The following is a 24625-nucleotide window of genomic DNA, read 5'->3' on the forward strand; positions in this document are numbered from 1 at the left end:
CTTGTTCAACTGCTGCAACTTTGCTGTACCTCTTGGTTTATCTGCAGTAGATCAGCCCCACTTTGTCACTTGTGATCACTGCCATGCTGGACATTTCTGCAATGGATGTAAATGAAGCAGCACAGTGCAATGTTTATGTCCTCAAAGCAGAATGATGTAATGTCAAGAAGGTAGATGCAGATGTCCTCGGACAGAATGCTTCAGCTGCACAGACCAATGAGCTGAAGCAGTCAGATAGCAAACAAGTTGTGATGACACCTGTTTTCAACATCGAAACCTACAAACACTGCGCCTCTGAGTGGTGGGGTTCGGACAAAATGAGGATGAAAGCAGTTTCATCCCTTTTTTGATAATTCTTTGGAAATGTATTAAGTGAGATGACAGATTAGCAGTGGAAGCTATTACATTAGTCCTGTAGGTGTGTTTTGTTCCCTTCACTTCTCCAGGTTTTCCAATTTGCAAGCTGACAAACTCCTTCTCCAGCCTTTGTTGCTGTCATTTCGGAGTCCTTAGTAGTATATCAAAGTGGTAAGCAGGCCACACAAACTCTGGGTCAAAGGCTTTCATTTTCCTCCTATATGAGGGGTACTTTAGAATTCGTGAAGGCTTGCCAAAATCAGAATAATTGTCCTTCAGAATACTAAAAACACAGGTGGAAATACTTCAAATGCATAGACAATTTAGACTACAAAGCACAAATTACAATGAAACAAGAGGGAAAAAATCTTCATGAAACAGTGACAACCCCTACAAGTGTTTAGAAATTATTACTTTAAACAAGCTGGGGAAAAAAAAAGAACTGAACCAGTATGCCAAATGCCAGCATAAGCTATAAGATATGGACACTGCTAGCTCTTTAGAAAGCAGTGTATGTTTAGTGTTTATATTACATATAATCTATGATGCTTCAAGATATTTAGAGATGGTGGGGCAGAGGTGGATACCAACTCTGGATCACCCCTGAACTGCCCCATCACTTTAGGGGATTTTTGTGGGCCTTGTGATTTTGGGAAATAGTATACACAAGTTGTATTCTATATGATGGGAAATGACAACCTTTGCTCTTCTACTTGGATGCAGACAGGACTATTTTAGGAGGCTGGGCTACACCACAGTCTTGGGTTTGGCTATTTTAAGAACCCAGTGGATTTATCTTCCAGATAGTCAATTTACCTCATGTTGGACAACAGTACTTCTAAACTCTCCCAAAGAGCCTACACCTAACCATAACATGTAAGCATTTCTAATCCTATTTTCAAGCTTTCATAATTGCTGGTACACTACCAGACACTGGCGATAACCACAGTGTTCCAACTGTTCTGAGCAGTCGTGTAGAATCACAAAAGGTATTAGCCAAAGGTTCTGCTATCTAGTCCCTTTGAAAATGACGAACACTGCTAAGTGGCATCTTTTAATGGTATTGTACGCTATCAATCTCCTCAGACGATTTACTTTGTCTAGATTGCTAATTCTGCATTTGTGGTAACCAGAGCTTTCATTCAGTAGCAATGAAGATACTGCTTTAGCTAGAAAACATGGCTAATAATGATGGAGTAAGAGAAAGATAAATTAAGAGCAAAGTAATGTTTGGATTGTACCTGTGTAGTCTCAGGCTGCAATGGAACTTGGTTAGGCTGTGGAAGTCTGGATTCTGCATGCACTGAAAATGAAATAATTGGACAATTCAATTGCCAATCCTAATAGAAGGTTAATTTTAAACAGTTGATGAAAATGTATAATCAAAATGTGTGCGGTCAGTTCACATTGATTGTAGTGCTGTAAGATAACTTACTGTACAAACTTTCAGGACCAAAATGTCTGCCTTCGTAAGAACTGAAAATGTTACTTGCCTGCAAAACAATCTTAGGGGTGTGCAGTATAGGTTCTGCACATGTTGTGCACCTTCCTGCCATCTAGTCTTGGGTTTAGTATACTGCAATATGTTCTTTGCCAAGTCTATTTAACACACGCACATAATAAAGGGTGCCGAAACCCACAGTGCACCAGGACAGACGCCCTACCTGACTATGATCACAATTAGTCTGTGTATGGACTGAATGTAGCAACTAAAAACTTCTCACTGGTACGGTACAGACAGTCGGTGGGAGGGTTGCATGTGAATCTACAACACCACAGCTGCAAAAAGAGTTAATTAGCAGCATATGTTGGTGTGGATCACGTGCTTGACATATTAAAGCAGTACCCTTCATCTCTAATATTGCGACTGACAAAGTATTAATAGATGCAGTAAATCAAACTTTTTTCTTAAATATCAACACAATGGTGTAAAAGTAAGAATCCATTTTTGCTAAAAAGGCCTGTGGTAACATCCTTTTGTTATATACATGTCAGTGTTTACCCCATTTTGCACTTGCACACAGCTCTGCATACACCTTACACACCATCTGATATTTCACAATGTGTAGAAAGGGTTGCCTATGCTGTGATGCTAAAGCAACAAATAACTGTTAGCCACTATAATGCATTTAGTTTTGTAAATATAACAGGGCTCATTTAAAATCTAAACAATTAAAAGTCCTTTCTGCATTGATATGGTATACAAGTTGGTAACCACTATATCTAAGATAATCATTGGCAAAGCAAATAAGTCATCTATGAGAGATATTAGCTTTGCCATTGTTTTGTAGACAAGCTGCACAGCAGCCCAGATGCTTTACAGATTACAAATCACTGGCAAAGTCACCAATGCCCATGATGTGCAGAATGAACATAAGGATTTGGCAGAGCCAACAGATCTCAAAGGTGAGACCTATTTGATTTGCCAATGCTTGTTCCTGCTGGGGCTTCAGCAGCCAGTACATTTATTCAGCGGATAGGCCCTTGTTGGCACTTCGTGACTGGCATAAGCAGTGAGTCTGTCCTAGTCACACTGAGGAGAATAGTAGTGACTATGGGGTAATCCCAGGGTTCTGAGCACTGTCAGGAAACATGGCAGTATTGATTAAGTCAGGGGCGGGTCAGGAGCGAAGTAGTTTCACCTTTAATGAGTTTCCCCCAGTTCCCTCAATGTTGATGTGCAGCACATTTACTCATCCTTTAGCAGTGGTGTGAAGACTCCTTGCGTTCTTTAGGGGAAATTTGCCTCCACAAGCCTCCAACAGCTCGTTTGCTGCTCTAGTGCCTATTTGACAGGCTGCAGCTCAGCTCCTTACATCAGACTGGCAAATTCCTTTCACTGGTTATCAGTCACAGGGACAAATTCTCAAGTTCAAACTGCATCCTGGGTCTGAAAGAAGAACAGCAGTTCAACTTCTGGACTCTACTCCTGAATCTTGGCTTTCTCAGCCTCCTGATGTCTGTGCCTCGAACATCCTTTAACCACAGAGAGGGTGATAAGGCCAGACTTATAATTCCTAATATCTGCCGCCAACTGCCACCAGGTGTTGCCAAAGGCCGTGCACGGCGGTGGTTGGATTAACGTACAGTAAAGGAAATTACTTTAAAAAAAAAAAAATAGAAATTCATTAGGGAAAAAAAAAAAAAAAATGTTTACAGGGACATTAGTTAGGCTCACATTTTAAACACACAAAACCATAGAAATTCACCTGTTAGAGTTATCTCAAGTTACTATAACTTGTGCCCCAAGCTAACTAACACGGTAACTATAACAAGAGCCCTCGCCATACACTGCTAATTACCCCACAAATTACGGCACTTAAAACATCTTTCATACTAGCAATGTAGTATTTACAGTTAACTTTTTGCTAATAAAACTGCATGGCGGGGGCACGAGTTGTAGTTAACTTAGGGCACGAGTTAGTTACTGGAGATAACCAACTTTAACAGGTGAATTTCTACGGTCTTGTAGGGTTAAACTGTGAGCCAAACCATAACGTTCCTGCAACCTTTGGTTTTTTTAAGTGCCTGTCTCTGTTTTTTGTAAAATTCTATTTCCTAACTATAATGTCCCTGTAACCTTAGTTTTTTTTTTTTTTTCCCAGTAAATCTATGAATACACCCCCCAATGCTGCCCCCAGCCACCCACCCCCCATAAGTTAATTTATCTCAATAAGAAGCAAGGCTTTGCATAAATCTGCTTATAGTCCTGCAATGGTTTGAGACCTTTAACCTTGATTAGGGCAGCTGGGAGATTGAACAATGTTCTTTGGGAACTGGTGCGCCTTTGTTTCGAGGACTAAGATGGCTCCCTTTTGGGAGACTAAGTAGCAGTCTACTGCAAAAAATGATCATGGGGTCCCCTATTCATGGTTTTGTCTGACCACTGTCCCATTCAGCTCTGGGTCCTGGGGATTTGTTGTTTCAGCATTTGCACAATTAATTTAAGTATTTGTCTAACTATACGGCTTCAGCAGTCTTAAAAATAACCTCATAGTGAGGCAGAAACAAATAGCCTAATAACTGACAGTTGACTGAGCTTTAGTTTTAAACAATGCTTTTACGATAAATTAGCAAACATCTTAAAAACTCTGTAATTAAGAAGCACTTTCGATTACATGGGAATAAAGACTGCTATACTGACAATTCCCATACCAACATGAAAAAAGTACTCTGGATGGCAGTTAAGGTTCAGGGTACAGTTTTCTGGGATTTCTTGAAATTTCAACGTGTTGCTCCCCTTGGCTGAAGAGGACTGAACAAATCCAAATTCTGAAAAGGTGTTTCTTGACTCTTACGGCCATGACAAACATGCATTTGGTAAATTTTGGATTTGCCAAACGTTTTCAGCCATGCTACACAGCATTCCTGCAGCATTGCTAATTAACAGGAGTAACAGCTGGCTGCATCATTTTGAATGTGGGCGCACCAAGAGTGTTGGACCAGAGAAAGAATGTAATGCAGGTGGAGGGAATCAAAACAGGGGGCAGAATTACAAAGGGCAGGCAGAATCAAACAGAGCAATGCGGTGGAAGCTAAAGAACAAGAGGTCAACGTGGAGTTGAACTGCACACGTAAAGAGTGATTCTTAGGGCGAAGATGTGGAAACTTATTTTCTATAATGTGAAAATCATGAACAAAATGTTTCTGAAAAGCAGCCACTTGTGGAAGAATAAAATGAGCCAGTTGGAGGAATGGTTAATGGGCTACATTCCACAAGAGTGACTTGATGGAAGAGCTAAAACAAAAATATGGAATATAACTCAAGAGAATATACGAGTGCCAAAACAATAAGTCAATGGAAAGAAATGGGTGGAGCGGCTTTCGAGGTCAGCTATTGACACGCCCTCAATAAGCCTTTTGCAACTAGATTGTGGCACTCTGGGAGGAGTAAACCTAAAAAAAATTAACTATATGAACAGGTACCCACCAGATGGCAGGACTGGCATATCGTGAGAATGTGTGCATTCGGTTATATCCGTAATCAATTCTAATCATAGAACATCAAACTGCCCTCAAGCTACAGTCAAGTGCAAATGTATCACTATGAGCTGCACAGGAGCAAAGGTAATACATATTTGAGATTACAAAAGGCACAGATTAGAGATTAAGTACTTACCTGGAGGGCAGACCATCTGTGTTAAATCCATACTTTGTGAGGGGTTCATTGGCTGGGCGGACACAATAGCTGGGTCAATGTTCTGATTCTCAAACTCCAACATGGAATCCTGCAAGGACATTACAATGAGAGGTTCTGCATCAAGTTTCAAGCAGCCACCAATTATTACAACTTTTAAACAAAATAACTCACCTGCATAAAGTTATAAGGACCCTGCATTTGTGCCATAAGGTCTTGTACTCGCTGTTTTCTTACTACTGGATCTGGCTGGACCACCGGACATAGTGTGAGTGTTTCAGGAATCGAAGGAGAAGTAGCTTGTGGCTGTTGCTGAAGCGAGTTAACAACCTTGAGAGAAAGAACTATAATTAGATGGACACCGACAAACAGGTAAACTTCTCAGGAACTGCAAGATGTTTCTAAGCACATGAACAAGACTTCATCTTTTAAGTAGGTTACTTTCCTGTAACAGTTCTTAGATTCCATAATACTCACAATAGGAGGTACCCCCCAATAGATGCTATGGGACTACAGGTGCCTTACCAAGTAAAGAGTACAGAAGTCAAAGTAAAGCACTTTATAAACATAAGGGGCAACCCCACTGATAACTTGCAAACTTTCTGCACTGAACTGGATTGTTGCCAGAATTCCAAGATTTATTTTTGTAATCCTGGCTACTTTACATTTCCACAGATCTCAAGAATTGCCAACATTAGATCATTATTCCTTTTAAAGTATCTCAATATAATAACCCTCTAGTTGTACATGGCGTGCAGAGTGAACATCACAGAAATGTGAAGCTCTGGAAAAATGCAAAGCCAGAACCTCCACGCCCTCAGTCATCACTCTTGCACATTCCTGGCACGTGAATTGAACACTGGCCAGGTTTATGCAGTTGAACACTTGAGATCCACTCAAAGCTTGACCTCATGGAAGAATGTTCTCCTGTGGAGTACCCAATTTGCATTTGTTACTTTCGATGGAAAAATGTTACTTAACTCTATACACAGTTCTCCAGTTTCGGTGTCTGATAGTTTCAAATATCAGAACTATAACAGTTTGTCTGGCTTAGAATTCTCATTGGTCAATGTTAATCAGTGGAAATATACACTCAACACTACATCCACTTTACACCTTGAGCAAGCTACCCATATCACGTAATCTGAACTCTGGCCAAGGCGGTAAAGTGGCTCTGTACTCCAGTTTCTCCACAGTGCAGGTTTACTAAGCAGAAAGTGAAATCCCACTAGAGCATCGTACACTATGATATGCATGGGTTGCATAATAAAAAAAATTAAAAAAATCAATGAAAGAATCCGACATTTATCAGCAATCCAGCTAGTCTTTCTTCAAACTGTTACAGGTGACTTCCTTCCACAGGATTGATTCCTTGATAGATTCATATGCTTGAATTGAGACAGGAAAAGCAGCCAATGTATTACCTTGGTACAATATGCAATTATGACAGTTTGCATTACAGCTGCCTCCAATCAATTCCATATCCTGGCAGTTGTGCACTGTGAGGCAAGAACCATGACTGAATGCCAGTAAATAAATCATCTTTTGCCTCCATAATTCCAGTAGAATATATTACTTTCTAATGGAAGGGCCTACCATTCTCAAGTGGTAGAGTGTACTACAGGGCCTTGTTCAAGGGATCCGACTCTGATTCAGACAATGCCTGGCATTTATTGGCGTTGCTGAAGGAAGTCAATAGTTAGCTACAAAAGCCTTAAGTCTCCAGTCTTACCTAGTTACATTTGAGAACTCCATTACACATCCAGTGAATTGGGAGACTATGGAGTTTCCAAATGTTGTACAAACAATTCTCATTAAGTGCAGTTAAGAATTGCAGAACAAAGCCTGGGTTTGCTCAGAGTGAAAAATAAATCCTAAAATTGAGCAAAGACCCATTGTTCGTAGAGGCCTCCAGATCACCAACTCATCTTGTGGAAATGACTATGTAGGAAGTTGGCTCTGTATGCACTATTTCAAAGTAAAGAATAGTATGCACAGAGTCCAAGGGGTCCCCTTAGAGGTAAGATAGTGGCAAAAAGAGAGAATACTAATGCTCTATTTTGTGGTAGTGTGGTCGAGCAGTAGGCTTATCAAAGGAGTAGTGTTAAGCATTTGTTGTACATACACAAGCAATAAATGAGGAACACAGACAATTCGTAATACTTCAGATGAAAGGTATTGCAGGTAAGTACTTTAGGAACGTTGAATAATCACAATAGCATATATACTTTTCAAATAAATCACACATAGCTATTTTAAAACTAGACAGTGCAATTTTCAACAGTTCCTGGGGGAGGTAATTATTTGTTAGTTTTTGTAGGTAAGTAAACCACCTATGGGGTTCAAGTTTGGGTCCAAGGTAATCCACCGTTGGGGGTTCAGAGCAACCCCAAAGTTACCACACCAGCAGCTCAGGTGCAGAGTTCAAAGTGGTGCCCAAAACACATAGGCTTCAATGGAGAAGGGGGTGCCCCGGTTCAAGTCTGCCAGCAGGTAAGTACCTGCGTCTTCGGAGGGCAGACCAGGGTTTTTTTTTTTTAGGGCACCCTGGGGGGGGGGGGGGGGGGGGGGGGGGGGCTGGGGGGGGAAACACACACAAGTTAGCACAGAAAGTACACTGTAGGAAGTTGGCTCTGTATGTGCTATTTCAAAGTAAGGAATAGCATGCACAGAGTCCAAGGGTTCCCCTTAGAGGTAAGATAGTGGCAAAAAGAGATAATACTAATGCTCTATTTTGTGGTAGTGTGGTCGAGCAGTAGGCTTATCCAAGGAGTAGTGTTAAGCATTTGTTGTACATACACATAGACAATAAATGAGGTACACACACTCAGAGACAAATCCAGCCAATAGGTTTTTATATAGAAAAATATATTTTCTAAGTTTATTTTAAGAACCACAGGTTCAAATTCTACATGTAATATCTCATTCGAAAGGTATTGCAGGTAAGTACTTTAGGAACTTCAAATCATCAAAATTGCATGTATACTTTTCAAGTTATTGACAAATAGCTGTTTTAAAAGTGGACACTTAGTGCAATTTTCACAGTTCCTAGGGGAGGTAAGTATTTGTTAGGTTAACCAGGTAAGTAAGACACTTACAGGGCTTAGTTCTTGGTCCAAGGTAGCCCACCGTTGGGGGTTCAGAGCAACCCCAAAGTCACCACACCAGCAGCTCAGGGCCGGTCAGGTGCAGAGTTCAAAGTGGTGCCCAAAACACATAGGCTAGAATGGAGAGAAGGGGGTGCCCCGGTTCCGGTCTGCTTGCAAGTAAGTACCCGCGTCTTCGGAGGGCAGACCAGGGGGGTTTTGTAGGGCACCGGGGGGGACACAAGCCCACACAGAAATTTCACCCTCAGCAGCGCGGGGGCGGCCGGGTGCAGTGTAGGAACAAGCGTCGGGTTTGTAATGGAAGTCAATGGGAGATCTAGGGATCTCTTCAGCGCTGCAGGCAGGCAAGGGGGGGGTTCCTCGGGGAAACCTCCACTTGATCGAGGGAGAGGGACTCCTGGGGGTCACTCCTCCAGTGAAAGTCCGGTCCTTCAGGTCCTGGGGGCTGCGGGTGCAGGGTCTCTCCCAGGTGTCGGGACTTAGGATTCAAAGAGTCGCGGTCAGGGGAAGCCTCGGGATTCCCTCTGCAGGCGGCGCTGTGGGGGCTCAGGGGGGACAGTTTTTGGTACTCACAGTCTTAGAGTAGTCCTGGGGTCCCTCCTGAGGTGTTGGATCGCCACCAGCCGAGTCGGGATCGCCGGGTGCAGTGTTGCAAGTCTCACGCTTCTTGCGGGGAGCTTGCAGGGTTCTTTAAAGCTGCTGGAAACAAAGTTGCAGCTTTTCTTGGAGCAGGTCCGCTGTCCTCGGGAGTTTCTTGTCTTTTCGAAGCAGGGGCAGTCCTCAGAGGATGTCGAGGTCGCTGGTCCCTTTGGAAGGCGTCGCTGGAGCAGGATCTTTGGAAGGCAGGAGACAGGCCGGTGAGTTTCTGGAGCCAAGGCAGTTGTCGTCTTCTGGTCTTCCTCTGCAGGGGTTTTCAGCTAGGCAGTCCTTCTTCTTGTAGTTGCAGGAATCTAATTTTCTAGGGTTCAGGGTCGCCCTTAAATACTAAATTTAAGGGCGTGTTTAGGTCTGGGGGGTTAGTAGCCAATGGCTACTAGCCCTGAGGGTGGGTACACCCTCTTTGTGCCTCCTCCCAAGGGGAGGGGGTCGCAATCCTAACCCTATTGGGGGAATCCTCCATCTGCAAGATGGAGGATTTCTAAAAGTTAGAGTCACTTCAGCTCAGGACACCTTAGGGGCTGTCCTGACTGGCCAGTGACTCCTCCTTGTTTTTCTCATTATTTTCTCCGGCCTTGCCGCCAAAAGTGGGGCCTGGCCGGAGGGGGCGGGCAACTCCACTAGCTGGAGTGTCCTGCTGGGTTGGCACAAAGGAGGTGAGCCTTTGAGGCTCACCGCCAGGTGTGACAATTCCTGCCTGGGGGAGGTGTTAGCATCTCCACCCAGTGCAGGCTTTGTTACTGGCCTCAGAGTGACAAAGGCACTCTCCCCATGGGGCCAGCAACATGTCTCGGTTTGTGGCAGGCTGCTAAAACTAGTCAGCCTACACAGATAGTCGGTTAAGTTTCAGGGGGCACCTCTAAGGTGCCCTCTGGGGTGTATTTGACAATAAAATGTACACTGGCATCAGTGTGCATTTATTGTGCTGAGAAGTTTGATACCAAACTTCCCAGTTTTCAGTGTAGCCATTATGGTGCTGTGGAGTTCGTGTTTGACAAACTCCCAGACCATATACTCTTATGGCTACCCTGCACTTACAATGTCTAAGGTTTTGTTTAGACACTGTAGGGGTACCATGCTCATGCACTGGTACCCTCACCTATGGTATAGTGCACCCTGCCTTAGGGCTGTAAGGCCTGCTAGAGGGGTGTCTTACCTATACTGCATAGGCAGTGAGAGGCTGGCATGGCACCCTGAGGGGAGTGCCATGTCGACTTACTCGTTTTGTCCTCACTAGCACACACAAGCTGGCAAGCAGGGTGTCTGTGCTGAGTGAGAGGTCTCCAGGGTGGCATAAGACATGCTGCAGCCCTTAGAGACCTTCCTTGGCATCATGGCCCTTGGTACTAGAAGTACCAGTTACAAGGGACTTATCTGGATGCCAGGGTCTGCCAATTGTGGATACAAAAGTACAGGTTAGGGAAAGAACACTGGTGCTGGGGCCTGGTTAGCAGGCCTCAGCACACTTTCAATTGTAAACATAGCATCAGCAAAGGCAAAAAGTCAGGGGGCAACCATGCCAAGGAGGCATTTCCTTACACAACCCCCCCCCCAAACGAAAGAGGATGAGACTAACCTTTCCCAAGAGAGTCTTCATTTTCTAAGTGGAAGAACCTGGAAAGGCCATCTGCATTGGCATGGGCAGTCTCAGGTCTGTGTTCCACTATAAAGTCCATTCCCTGTAGGGAGATGGACCACCTCAACAGTTTAGGATTTTCACCTTTCATTTGCATCAGCCATTTGAGAGGTCTGTGGTCAGTTTGAACTAGGAAGTGAGTCCCAAAGAGGTATGGTCTCAGCTTCTTCAGGGACCAAACCACAGCAAAGGCCTCCCTCTCAATGGCACTCCAACGCTGCTCCCTGGGGAGTAACCTCCTGCTAATGAAAGCAACAGGCTGGTCAAGGCCATCATCATTTGTTTGGGACAAAACTGCCCCTATCCCATGCTCAGAGGCATCAGTCTGCACAATGAACTGCTTAGAATAATCTTGAGCTTTGAGAACTGGTGCTGAGCACATTGCTTGTTTCAGGGTGTCAAAGGCCTGTTGGCATTCCACAGTCCAGTTCACTTTCTTGGGCATTTTCTTGGAGGTGAGTTCAGTGAGGGCTGTCACAATGGATCCATATCCCTTCACAAACCTCCTGTAATACCCAGTCAAGCCAAGGAATGCCCTGACTTGAGTCTGGGTTTTTGGAGCTACCCAGTCCAGAATAGTCTGGATCTTGGGTTGGAGTGGCTGAACTTGGCCTCCACCTACAAGGTGGCCCAAGTAAACCACAGTTCCCTGCCCTATCTGGCATTTGGATGCCTTGATAGAGAGGCCTGCAGATTGCAGAGCCTTCAAAACCTTCTTCAGGTGGACCAGGTGATCCTGCCAGGTGGAGCTAAAGACAGCAATATCATCAAGATAAGCTGTGCTAAAGGACTCCAAGCCAGCAAGGACTTGATTCACCAACCTTTGGAAGGTGGCAGGGGCATTCTTTAAACCAAAGGGCATAACAGTAAACTGATAATGCCCATCAGGTGTGGAGAATGCTGTCTTTTCTTTTGCTCCAGGTGCCATTTTTATTTGCCAGTACCCTGCTGTCAAGTCAAAGGTACTTAGAAATTTGGCAGCACCTAATTTATCAATGAGCTCATCAGCTCTTGGAATTGGATGGGCATCTGTCTTGGTGACAGAATTGAGCCCTCTGTAGTCCACACAAAACCTCATCTCTTTCTTTCCATCTTTGGTGTGAGGTTTGGGGACTAAGACCACTGGGCTAGCCCAGGGGCTGTCAGAGCGCTCAATTACTCCCAATTCCAGCATCTTGTGGACTTCCACCTTGATGCTTTCTTTAACATGGTCAGATTGTCTAAAGATTTTGTTCTTGACAGGCATGCTGTCTCCTGTGTCCACATCATGGGTACACAGGTGTGTCTGACCAGGGGTTAAGGAGAAGAGTTCAGGAAACTGTTGTAGGACTCTCCTACAATCAGCTTGCTGTTGGCCAGAGAGGGTGTCTGAGTAGATCACTCCATCTACTGTGCCATCTTTTGGGTCTGATGACAGAAGATCAGGGAGAGGTTCACTCTCTGCCTCCTGATCCTCATCTGTTACCATCAACAGATTGACATCAGCCCTGTCATGGAAGATCTTAAGGCGGTTCACATGGATCACCCTCTTGGGGCTCCTGCTTGTGCCCAGGTCCACCAGGTAGGTGACCTGACTCTTCCTTTCTAGTACTGGGTAAGGGCCACTCCATTTGTCCTGGAGTGCCCTGGGAGCCACAGGCTCCAGAACCCAGACTTTCTGCCCTGGTTGGAACTCAACCAGTGCAGCCTTTTGGTCATACCAAAACTTCTGGAGCTGTTGGCTGGCCTCAAGGTTTTTGGTTGCCTTTTCCATGTACTCTGCCATTCTAGAGCGAAGGCCAAGTACATAGTCCACTATGTCCTGTTTAGGCTCATGGAGAGGTCTCTCCCAGCCTTCTTTAACAAGGGCAAGTGGTCCCCTTACAGGATGACCAAACAGAAGTTCAAAGGGTGAGAATCCTACTCCCTTCTGTGGCACCTCTCTGTAAGCGAAAAGCAGGCATGGCAAGAGGACATCCCATCTCCTTTTGAGTTTTTCTGGGAGCCCCATGATCATGCCCTTTAATGTCTTGTTGAATCTCTCAACTAAGCCATTAGTTTGTGGATGGTATGGTGTAGTGAATTTATAAGTCACCCCACACTCATTCCACATGTGCTTTAGGTATGCTGACATGAAGTTGGTACCTCTGTCAGACACCACCTCCTTAGGGAAACCCACTCTGGTAAAGATACCAATGAGGGCCTTGGCTACTGCAGGGGCAGTAGTCGACCTAAGGGGAATAGCTTCAGGATACCTGGTAGCATGATCCACTACTACCAGGATATACATATTTCCTGAGGCGGTGGGAGGTTCCAGTGGACCAACTATGTCCACACCCACTCTTTCAAAGGGAACCCCCACCACTGGAAGTGGAATGAGGGGGGCCTTTGGATGTCCACCTGTCTTACCACTGGCTTGACAGGTGGGGCAGGAGAGGCAAAATTCCTTAACCATGTTGGACATATTGGGCCAGTAGAAGTGGTTGACTAACCTCTCCCACGTCTTGGTTTGTCCCAAATGTCCAGCAAGGGGAATGTCATGGGCCAATGTTAGGATGAACTTCCTTGTAGGAAGTTGGCTCTGTATGTGCTATTTCAAAGTAAGGAATAGCATGCACAGAGTCCAAGGGTTCCCCTTAGAGGTAAAATAGTGGTAAAAATAGATAATACCAATGCTCTATTTTGTGGTAGTGTGGTCGAGCAGTAGGCTTATCCAAGGAGTAGTGTTAAGCATTTGTTGTACATACACATAGACAATAAATGAGGTACACACACTCAGAGACAAATCCAGCCAATAGGTTTTGTTATAGAAAAATATCTTTTCTTAGTTTATTTTAAGAACCACAGGTTCAAATTTAACATGTAATATCTTGTTTGAAAGGTATTGCAGGTAAGTACATTAGGAACTTTGAATCATTTCAATTGCATGTATACTTTTCAAGTTATTCACAAATAGCTATTTCAAAAGTGGACACTTAGTGCAATTTTCACAGTTCCTGGGGGAGGTAAGTTTTTGTTAGGTTTACCAGGTAAGTAAGACACTTACAGGGTTCAGTTCTTGGTCCAAGGTAGCCCACCGTTGGGGGTTCAGAGCAACCCCAAAGTCACCACACCAGCAGCTCAGGGCCGGTCAGGTGCAGAGTTCAAAGTGGTGCCCAAAACGCATAGGCTAGAATGGAGAGAAGGGGGTGCCCCGGTTCCGGTCTGCTTGCAGGTAAGTACCCGCGTCTTCGGAGGGCAGACCAGGGGGGTTTTGTAGGGCACCGGGGGGGACACAAGCCCACAGAGGAATTTCACCCTCAGCAGCGCGGGGGCGGCCGGGTGCAGTGTAGAAACAAGCGTCGGGTTTGTAATGGAAGTCAATGGGAGATCTAGGGATCTCTTCAGCGCTGCAGGCAGGCAAGGGGGGGGTTCCTCGGGGAAACCTCCACTTGGTCAAGGGAGAGGGACTCCTGGGGGTCACTCCTCCAGTGAAAGTCCGGTCCTTCGGGTCCTGGGGGCTGCGGGTGCAGGGTCTCTCCCAGGTGTCGGGACTTAGGATTCAAAGAGTCGCGGTCAGGGGAAGCCTCGGGATTCCCTCTGCAGGCGGCGCTGTGGGGGCTCAGGGGGGACAGGTTTTTGTACTCACAGTCTTAGAGTAGTCCTGGGGTCCCTCCTGAGGTGTTGGATCGCCACCAGCCGAGTCGGGGTCGCCGGGTGCAGTGTTGCAAGTCTCACGCCTTTTGCGGGGAGCTTGCAGGGTTCTTTAAAGCTGCTGGAAACAAAGTTGCAGCCTTTCTTGGAGCAGGTCCGCTGTCCTCGGGAGTTTCTTGTCTTTTCGAAGCAGGGGCAGTCCTCAGAGGATGTCGAGGTCGCTGGTCCCTTTGGAAGGCGTCGCTGGAGCAGGATCTTTGGAAGGCAGGAGACAGGCCGGTGAGTTTCTGGAGCCAAGGCAGTAGTCGTCTTCTGGTCTTCCTCTGCAGGGGTTTTCAGCTAGGCAGTCCTTCTTCTTGTAGTTGCAGGAATCTAATTTTCTAGGGTTCAGGGTAGCCCTTAAATACTAAATTTAAGGGCGTGTTTAGGTCTGGGGGGTTAGTAGCCAATGGCTACTAGCCCTGAGGGTGGGTACACCCTCTTTGTGCCTCCTCCCAAGGGGAGGGGGTCGCAATCCTAACCCTATTGGGGGAATCCTCCATCTGCAAGATGGAGGATTTCTAAAAGTTAGAGTCACCTCAGCTCAGGACACCTTAGGGGCTGTCCTGACTGGCCAGTGACTCCTCCTTGTTATTCTCATTATTTTCTCCGGCCTTGCCGCCAAAAGTGGGGCCTGGCCGGAGGGGGCGGGCAACTCCACTAGCTGGAGTGTCCTGCTGGGTTGGCACAAAGGAGGTGAGCCTTTGAGGCTCACCGCCAGGTGTGACAATTCCTGCCTGGGGGAGGTGTTAGCATCTCCACCCAGTGCAGGCTTTGTTACTGGCCTCAGAGTGACAAAGGCACTCTCCCCATGGGGCCAGCAACATGTCTCGGTTTGTGGCAGGCTGCTAAAACTAGTCAGCCTACACAGATAGTCGGTTAAGTTTCAGGGGGCACCTCTAAGGTGCCCTCTGGGGTGTATTTTACAATAAAATGTACACTGGCATCAGTGTGCATTTATTGTGCTGAGAAGTTTGATACCAAACTTCCCAGCTTTCAGTGTAGCCATTATGGTGCTGTGGAGTTCGTGTTTGACAGACTCCCAGACCATATACTCTTATGGCTACCCTGCACTTACAATGTCTAAGGTTTTGTTTAGACACTGTAGGGGTACCATGCTCATGCACTGGTACCCTCACCTATGGTATAGTGCACCCTGCCTTAGGGCTGTAAGGCCTGCTAGAGGGGTGTCTTACCTATACTGCATAGGCAGTGAGAGGCTGGCATGGCACCCTGAGGGGAGTGCCATGTCGACTTACTCATTTTGTTCTCACTAGCACACACAGGCTTGTAAGCAGTGTGTCTGTGCTGAGTGAGGGGTCTCTAGGGTGGCATAAGACATGCTGCAGCCCTTAGAGACCTTCCTTGGCATCAGGGCCCTTGGTACTAGAAGTACCAGTTACAAGGGACTTATCTGAATGCCAGGGTGTGCCAATTGTGGATACAATGGTACATTTTAGGTGAAGGAACACTGGTGCTGGGGCCTGGTTAGCAGGGTCCCAGCACACTTCTCAGTCAAGTCAGCATCAGTATCAGGCAAAAAGTGGGGGGTAACTGCAACAGGGAGCCATTTCTTTACACAAGCCCCCCCCAGCCCACAGGCCAGGAGACTCAGCCCAAGCTGGGAGAGTCTTCCTAGTCTGTCAGGCGAGGAAGAGTAGGAGAAATAGGCTGGTTAGTTGCAGGGCCTACTCTGCCTTACATCCTTCTGTTCAGGTCATTCCCTTTGGGGAACTGACCTACTTCCACAGTGATAGGACCTAGTCTGAATTGCCTCTTGTCTGCCTCTTCAATGTCTCCACCCATTCTTTCTATTTTGGTCTTAGAGGTATCCACCTCTGCTAACCTTATCTTGGCCAGGGTTACCCCTAGCTTACCCAGAGAGGTTACCCAGAGCTGGAGTAACCCCACCATGACCAATAGGGTCAGGGGGCCTAACTTGCTATTTGGCATGGGGTCAGACCACCATGCTAAGGATAGTGCAGCCATAAAGGCTAACACCCAGCAGAGGCCACTGACAGCTGTCAGTGCCCAGAACCACACCTTTAGCTCTTCACCTAAAAGGGAAGGGGCTAAGTTACAGGCTTCTTTGGGTTCAGGTTGCCTGTCTGCTGTATTAGAGTGGGGGGTTACCACATCTTGTAGTAAACACCCTTCTTCCACTCTTTCTTCTGTTAGCTGAGGAGCCACCCACTCAGGTTTAACAGTTGCCTGACTAGCCAGGACTTCTTGTGGGTCAGGTTGGACTTTATCAGGGCCATTTTTGGAGTTCTCCCCTACTGGAGCAGAATCTCCTTGGCTTGCTGTAACCTTGGCTAAAGGTTGTCCACCCTTCCTACTCTGTTTTCTTTTCTTCTTCTTCTGGGGCCTGCTTGCATTTACTGCAGAGGCAGGACTTCCAGAATCCTTGGGAGAGGACTGGCACTGGACCAGTTCCTCTCTTGGGCTCTGACTAACCTCTGGGTAGTCATTTCCAAGGAGACAATCAAGGGGGAGGTCTGTACTGACTACTACCCTTCTCCAGCTAAGAGTGCCACCCACTTCTATGGGCACTAAAGCCACAGGCCTCTTAGTGACCCTGTCTAGGCTAACTCTTACCCTGGCAGTCTCACCTGGGATGTACTGGTTTGAGAGCACCAGCCTGTCATGCACAATAGTGTGACTGGCACAAGTGTCTCTCAGGGCAGTGGTTGGGATTCCATTCACCAGTAGGTGGTGGAAGTGTCTGCTTCCCTCTGGAATCTCCAACTCACCTGTTGGGCCCTGTTTCCAGTTGAAGGCTAGGAAGACCTCCTCATCTGAGGAGTCATCTCCCATGGCTACACTGGTTACCCCTGGAATTTTGTTCTGGGGTTTGTTTTTGGGACAAGAAGTGTCCTTGGTGTGGTGCCCAGACTGTTTACAGTTGTGGCACCATGCCTTAGTGGCATCCCAGTTCTTACCCTGGTACCCACCTTTGTTTTGGGTTGTGTCTCGGGGCCCACCCACCTGTTCTGGTTTTTGGGGGCCTACAGAGGACTCTTTTTCTTTGTTTCTAGTGTCACCCACTTTCTCCTGGGGAGTTTTTGTAACCCCTTTCTTTTGGTCACCCCCAGTGGAAGTTTTGGTTACCCTAGTCTTGACCCAGTGGTCTGCCTTCTTTCCCAATTCTTGGGGAGAAATTGGACCTAGGTCTACCAGATACTGATGCAACTTTTCATTGAAGCAGTTACTTAAAATGTGTTCTTTCATAAACAAATTATAAAGCCCAACATAGTCACCCACTTCATTTCCAGTTAACCAACCATCTAGTGTTTTTACTGAGTAGTCTACAAAATCAACCCAGGTCTGGCTCGAGGATTTTTGAGCCCCCTGAACCTAATTCTATACTCCTCAGTGGAGAATCCAAAGCCCTCAATCAGGGTACCCTTCATGAGGTCATAAGATTCTGCATCTTTTCCAGAGAGTGTGAGGAGTCTATCCCTACACTTTCCAGTGAACATTTCCCAAAGGAGAGCACCCCAGTGAGATCTGTTCACTTTTCTGGTTACACAAGCCCTCTCAAAAGCTGTGAACCATTTGGTGATGTCATCACCATCTTCATATTTTGTTACAATCCCTTTGGGGATTTTTAGGATGTCAGGAGAATCTCTGACCCTATTTAAGTTGCTGCCACCATCGATGGGACCTAGGCCCATCTCTTTTCTTTCCCTTTCTATGGCTAGGAGCTGCTTTTCCAAAGCCAATCTTTTGACCATCCTGGCTAACAGGGGGTCATCTTCACTGGAGTTATCCTCAGTGATTTCAGAGGTGTTGGTCTCTCCTGTGAGGGAACCAGCATCTCTGACTATTATTTTTGGAGTCAGGGTTTGAGGGACCCTGTTCTCCCTAGATAGGACTGGTAGGGGGGAATTTTCCTCCAAGTCACTATCCTCTTCCTCTGAGTTGCCACCCTCAGAGGGGTTGGCCTTTTCAAACTCTGCCAAAAGCTCCTGGAGCTGTATTTTGGTAGGTTTGGGGCCCATTGTTATTTTCTTTATTTTACAGAGTGACCTTAGCTCCCTCATCTTAAGATGGAGGTAAGGTGTGGTGTCGAGTTCCACCACAGTCACATCTGTGCTAGACATTTTGCTTCTAAAAGTTGGAATACTTTTTAAGAATCTACAACTGGTTCTAGAATCTAATTCAAACTTTTACAAACTTTTAAACTCTAAAAGAAATGCTAAACAGGATCTAACACAAGGCCCTAGCAGGTCTTTTAAGAATTTAGAAAACTTTTCAAATTGCAAAAATCAATTTCTAATGACAATTTTGGAATTTGTCGTGTGATCAGGTATTGGCTGAGTAGTCCAGCAAATGCAAAGTCTTGTACCCCACCGCTGATCCACCAATGTAGGAAGTTGGCTCTGTATGTGCTATTTCAAAGTAAGGAATAGCATGCACAGAGTCCAAGGGTTCCCCTTAGAGGTAAAATAGTGGTAAAAATAGATAATACCAATGCTCTATTTTGTGGTAGTGTGGTCGAGCAGTAGGCTTATCCAAGGAGTAGTGTTAAGCATTTGTTGTACATACACATAGACAATAAATGAGGTACACACACTCAGAGACAAATCCAGCCAATAGGTTTTGTTATAGAAAAATATCTTTTCTTAGTTTATTTTAAGAACCACAGGTTCAAATTTAACATGTAATATCTTGTTTGAAAGGTATTGCAGGTAAGTACATTAGGAACTTTGAATCATTTCAATTGCATGTATACTTTTCAAGTTATTCACAAATAGCTATTTCAAAAGTGGACACTTAGTGCAATTTTCACAGTTCCTGGGGGAGGTAAGTTTTTGTTAGGTTTACCAGGTAAGTAAGACACTTACAGGGTTCAGTTCTTGGTCCAAGGTAGCCCACCGTTGGGGGTTCAGAGCAACCCCAAAGTCACCACACCAGCAGCTCAGGGCCGGTCAGGTGCAGAGTTCAAAGTGGTGCCCAAAACGCATAGGCTAGAATGGAGAGAAGGGGGTGCCCCGGTTCCGGTCTGCTTGCAGGTAAGTACCCGCGTCTTCGGAGGGCAGACCAGGGGGGTTTTGTAGGGCACCGGGGGGGACACAAGCCCACAGAGGAATTTCACCCTCAGCAGCGCGGGGGCGGCCGGGTGCAGTGTAGAAACAAGCGTCGGGTTTGTAATGGAAGTCAATGGGAGATCTAGGGATCTCTTCAGCGCTGCAGGCAGGCAAGGGGGGGGTTCCTCGGGGAAACCTCCACTTGGTCAAGGGAGAGGGACTCCTGGGGGTCACTCCTCCAGTGAAAGTCCGGTCCTTCGGGTCCTGGGGGCTGCGGGTGCAGGGTCTCTCCCAGGTGTCGGGACTTAGGATTCAAAGAGTCGCGGTCAGGGGAAGCCTCGGGATTCCCTCTGCAGGCGGCGCTGTGGGGGCTCAGGGGGGACAGGTTTTTGTACTCACAGTCTTAGAGTAGTCCTGGGGTCCCTCCTGAGGTGTTGGATCGCCACCAGCCGAGTCGGGGTCGCCGGGTGCAGTGTTGCAAGTCTCACGCCTTTTGCGGGGAGCTTGCAGGGTTCTTTAAAGCTGCTGGAAACAAAGTTGCAGCCTTTCTTGGAGCAGGTCCGCTGTCCTCGGGAGTTTCTTGTCTTTTCGAAGCAGGGGCAGTCCTCAGAGGATGTCGAGGTCGCTGGTCCCTTTGGAAGGCGTCGCTGGAGCAGGATCTTTGGAAGGCAGGAGACAGGCCGGTGAGTTTCTGGAGCCAAGGCAGTAGTCGTCTTCTGGTCTTCCTCTGCAGGGGTTTTCAGCTAGGCAGTCCTTCTTCTTGTAGTTGCAGGAATCTAATTTTCTAGGGTTCAGGGTAGCCCTTAAATACTAAATTTAAGGGCGTGTTTAGGTCTGGGGGGTTAGTAGCCAATGGCTACTAGCCCTGAGGGTGGGTACACCCTCTTTGTGCCTCCTCCCAAGGGGAGGGGGTCACAATCCTAACCCTATTGGGGGAATCCTCCATCTGCAAGATGGAGGATTTCTAAAAGTTAGAGTCACCTCAGCTCAGGACACCTTAGGGGCTGTCCTGACTGGCCAGTGACTCCTCCTTGTTATTCTCATTATTTTCTCCGGCCTTGCCGCCAAAAGTGGGGCCTGGCCGGAGGGGGCGGGCAACTCCACTAGCTGGAGTGTCCTGCTGGGTTGGCACAAAGGAGGTGAGCCTTTGAGGCTCACCGCCAGGTGTGACAATTCCTGCCTGGGGGAGGTGTTAGCATCTCCACCCAGTGCAGGCTTTGTTACTGGCCTCAGAGTGACAAAGGCACTCTCCCCATGGGGCCAGCAACATGTCTCGGTTTGTGGCAGGCTGCTAAAACTAGTCAGCCTACACAGATAGTCGGTTAAGTTTCAGGGGGCACCTCTAAGGTGCCCTCTGGGGTGTATTTTACAATAAAATGTACACTGGCATCAGTGTGCATTTATTGTGCTGAGAAGTTTGATACCAAACTTCCCAGCTTTCAGTGTAGCCATTATGGTGCTGTGGAGTTCGTGTTTGACAGACTCCCAGACCATATACTCTTATGGCTACCCTGCACTTACAATGTCTAAGGTTTTGTTTAGACACTGTAGGGGTACCATGCTCATGCACTGGTACCCTCACCTATGGTATAGTGCACCCTGCCTTAGGGCTGTAAGGCCTGCTAGAGGGGTGTCTTACCTATACTGCATAGGCAGTGAGAGGCTGGCATGGCACCCTGAGGGGAGTGCCATGTCGACTTACTCATTTTGTTCTCACTAGCACACACAGGCTTGTAAGCAGTGTGTCTGTGCTGAGTGAGGGGTCTCTAGGGTGGCATAAGACATGCTGCAGCCCTTAGAGACCTTCCTTGGCATCAGGGCCCTTGGTACTAGAAGTACCAGTTACAAGGGACTTATCTGAATGCCAGGGTGTGCCAATTGTGGATACAATGGTACATTTTAGGTGAAGGAACACTGGTGCTGGGGCCTGGTTAGCAGGGTCCCAGCACACTTCTCAGTCAAGTCAGCATCAGTATCAGGCAAAAAGTGGGGGGTAACTGCAACAGGGAGCCATTTCTTTACATTCCTGAACAGCTGAGGCACTACCACTCTCCTAGTGGCACCAGGTTTGGGGTCTCTGGCCTCAGTGTACAGGAGTCCATCTTCCCAATAGACCCTATGCGTTCCATTTTTCTTGCCTTTGGACTCCTAAGCAGCTTGCTGCCTAAGGCCTTCAAGAGAGGGACAGGTTTCTTGTCCCTTACACAGCTCCTCCCTTGAGGGTCCCCCTGGGCCTAAGAGCTCAACCTGATAAGGCTCAAGCTCCAAAGGCTCAGTTCCCTCAGAGGGCAGAACTTCTTCCTGAGAAGAGAGGTTCCCTTTCTTTTGCTGTGTTGTAGTTGGTTTCCCAACTGACTTTCCTGTTCTCTTGGTAGGCTGGGCCATTCTTCCAGACTCCAGCTCTACTTGTTCACCCTGTGCCTTGCATTGTGCTCTTGTTTTCACACACATCAGTTCAGGGATACCCAGCATTGCTGCATGGGTTTTTAGTTCTACCTCAGCCCATGCTGAGGACTCCAGGTCATTTCCAAGCAGACAGTCCACTGGGATATTGGAGGAGACCACCACCTGTTTCAGGCCATTGACCCCTCCCCATTCTAAAGTAACCATTGCCATGGGATGTACTTTTCTCTGATTGTCAGCGTTGGTGACTGTGTAAGTTTTTCCAGTCAGGTATTGGCCAGGGGAAACCAGTTTCTCTGTCACCATGGTGACACTGGCACCTGTATCCCTCAGGCCCTCTATTCTAGTCCCATTAATTAAGAGTTGCTGTCTGTATTTTTGCATGTTAGGCGGCCAGACAGCTAGTGTGGCTAAATCCACCCCACCCTCAGAAACTAGAGTAGCTTCAGTGTGGACCCTGATTTGCTCTGGGCACACTGTTGATCCCACTTGGAGACTAGCCATACCAGTGTTACCTGGATGGGAGTTTGGAGTGGAACCTTTCTTGGGACAGGCCTTGTCTCCAGTTTGGTGTCCATGCTGTTTACAGCTATGACACCAGGCCTTTTTGGGATCAAAGTTTTTACCCTTGTACCCATTGTTTTGTGAAGAGGCTCTGGGCCCACCCTCCTGTGCAGGTTTTTGGGGGCCTGTAGAAGACTCTTTACTATTTTTAGTTTTGGTTGTCTCATCACCCTTCCCCTGGGGAGTCTTTGTGACCCCTTTCTTTTGGTCACCCCCTGTTGAAGTCTTGGACACCCTTGTCTTGACCCAATGGTCCGCCTTCTTTCCCAATTCTTGGGGAGAAATTGGTCCTAGGTCTACCAGATGCTGATGCAGTTTATCATTGAAACAATTACTTAACAGGTGTTCTTTCATAAATAAATTGTACAGCCCATCATAATTACTTACACCACTGCCTTGAATCCAACCATCTAGTGTTTTCACTGAGTAGTCAACAAAGTCAACCCAGGTCTGGCTCGAGGATTTTTGAGCCCCCCTGAACCTAATCCTGTACTCCTCAGTGGAGAATCCAAAGCCCTCAATCAGGGTACCCTTCATGAGGTCATAAGATTCTGCATCTTTTCCAGAGAGTGTGAGGAGTCTATCCCTACACTTTCCAGTGAACATTTCCCAAAGGAGAGCACCCCAGTGAGATCTGTTCACTTTTCTGGTTACACAAGCCCTCTCAAAAGCTGTGAACCACTTGGTGATGTCATCACCATCTTCAAATTTTGTCACAATCCCTTTTGGGATTTTTAACATGTCAGGAGAATCTCTGACCCTATTTATATTGCTGCCACCATTGATGGGTCCTAGGCCCATCTCTTGTCTTTCCCTTTCTATGGCTAGGAGCTGTCTCTCTAAAGCCAATCTTTTGGCCATCCTGGCTAACAGGAGGTCATCTTCACTGAGAGCATCCTCAGTGATTTCAGAAATGTGGGACCCTCCTGTGAGGGACTCACTATTTCTGACTAACACAGTTGGAGACAGGACTTGAGGGGTCCTGTTCTCCCTATTTAGGACTGGAGGAGGGACATTGGCCTCCAAGTCACTAATTTCTTCCTCTGTGATGTCATCATCAGAGGGGTTGGCTTTTTCAAACTCTGCCAACAGCTCTTGGAGCTGAATTTTGGTAGGTCTGGAGCCAATGGTTATTTTTTTGATATTACAGAGAGACCTTAGCTCCCTCATCTTAAGATGGAGGTAAGGTGTGGTGTCGAGTTCCACCACATTCATCTCTGTATCAGACATTATTTTGCTAAAAGTTGGAAGACTTTTTAAAGAATCTAAAACTGTTTCTAGAATCTAATTTCAAACCTTTAACAAACTTTTAAACTCTAAAAGACAATGCTAAACAGGGACTTAACACACAAGGCCCTAGCAGGACTTTTAAGAATTTAGAAAAATTTCAAATTGCAAAAATGAATTTCTAATGACAATTTTGGAATTTGTCGTGTGATCAGGTATTGGCTGAGTAGTCCAGCAAATGCAAAGTCTTGTACCCCACCGCTGATCCACCAATGTAGGAAGTTGGCTCTGTATGTGCTATTTCAAAGTAAGGAATAGCATGCACAGAGTCCAAGGGTTCCCCTTAGAGGTAAGATAGTGGCAAAAAGAGATAATACTAATGCTCTATTTTGTGGTAGTGTGGTCGAGCAGTAGGCTTATCCAAGGAGTAGTGTTAAGCATTTGTTGTACATACACATAGACAATAAATGAGGTACACACACTCCGAGACAAATCCAGCCAATAGGTTTTTATATAGAAAAATATCTTTTCTTAGTTTATTTTAAGAACCACAGGTTCAAATTCTACATGTAATATCTCATTCGAAAGGTATTGCAGGTAAGTACTTTAGGAACTTCAAATCATCAAAATTGCATGTATACTTTTCAAGTTATTGACAAATAGCTGTTTTAAAAGTGGACACTTAGTGCAATTTTCACAGTTCCTAGGGGAGGTAAGTATTTGTTAGGTTAACCAGGTAAGTAAGACACTTACAGGGCTTAGTTCTTGGTCCAAGGTAGCCCACCGTTGGGGGTTCAGAGCAACCCCAAAGTCACCACACCAGCAGCTCAGGGCCGGTCAGGTGCAGAGTTCA

The 24625-nt window shown here is 46.4% G+C and overlaps 1 protein-coding gene across 8 annotated transcripts in view; it reads right to left on the reverse strand.

Annotated features, from left to right (window-relative positions):
- Positions 1-24625, reverse strand: part of CAPRIN1 (cell cycle associated protein 1) — a 590401-nt gene that overhangs the window by 324891 nt on the left and 240885 nt on the right. For all 8 annotated transcript variants that reach the window (XM_069221863.1, XM_069221858.1, XM_069221857.1 and 5 more), the window contains exons 10-12: positions 5669-5824; positions 5477-5585; positions 1599-1660 (exon numbers count right to left, since the gene is read on the reverse strand). In XM_069221863.1, coding sequence (XP_069077964.1) covers positions 1599-1660; positions 5477-5585; positions 5669-5824 — 327 coding nt within the window. The remainder of the gene's footprint in view (positions 1-1598; positions 1661-5476; positions 5586-5668; positions 5825-24625) is intronic.

Source organism: Pleurodeles waltl, chromosome 3_1 (assembly GCF_031143425.1).
Source record: "Pleurodeles waltl isolate 20211129_DDA chromosome 3_1, aPleWal1.hap1.20221129, whole genome shotgun sequence".
NCBI lineage: Eukaryota > Metazoa > Chordata > Amphibia > Caudata > Salamandridae > Pleurodeles > Pleurodeles waltl.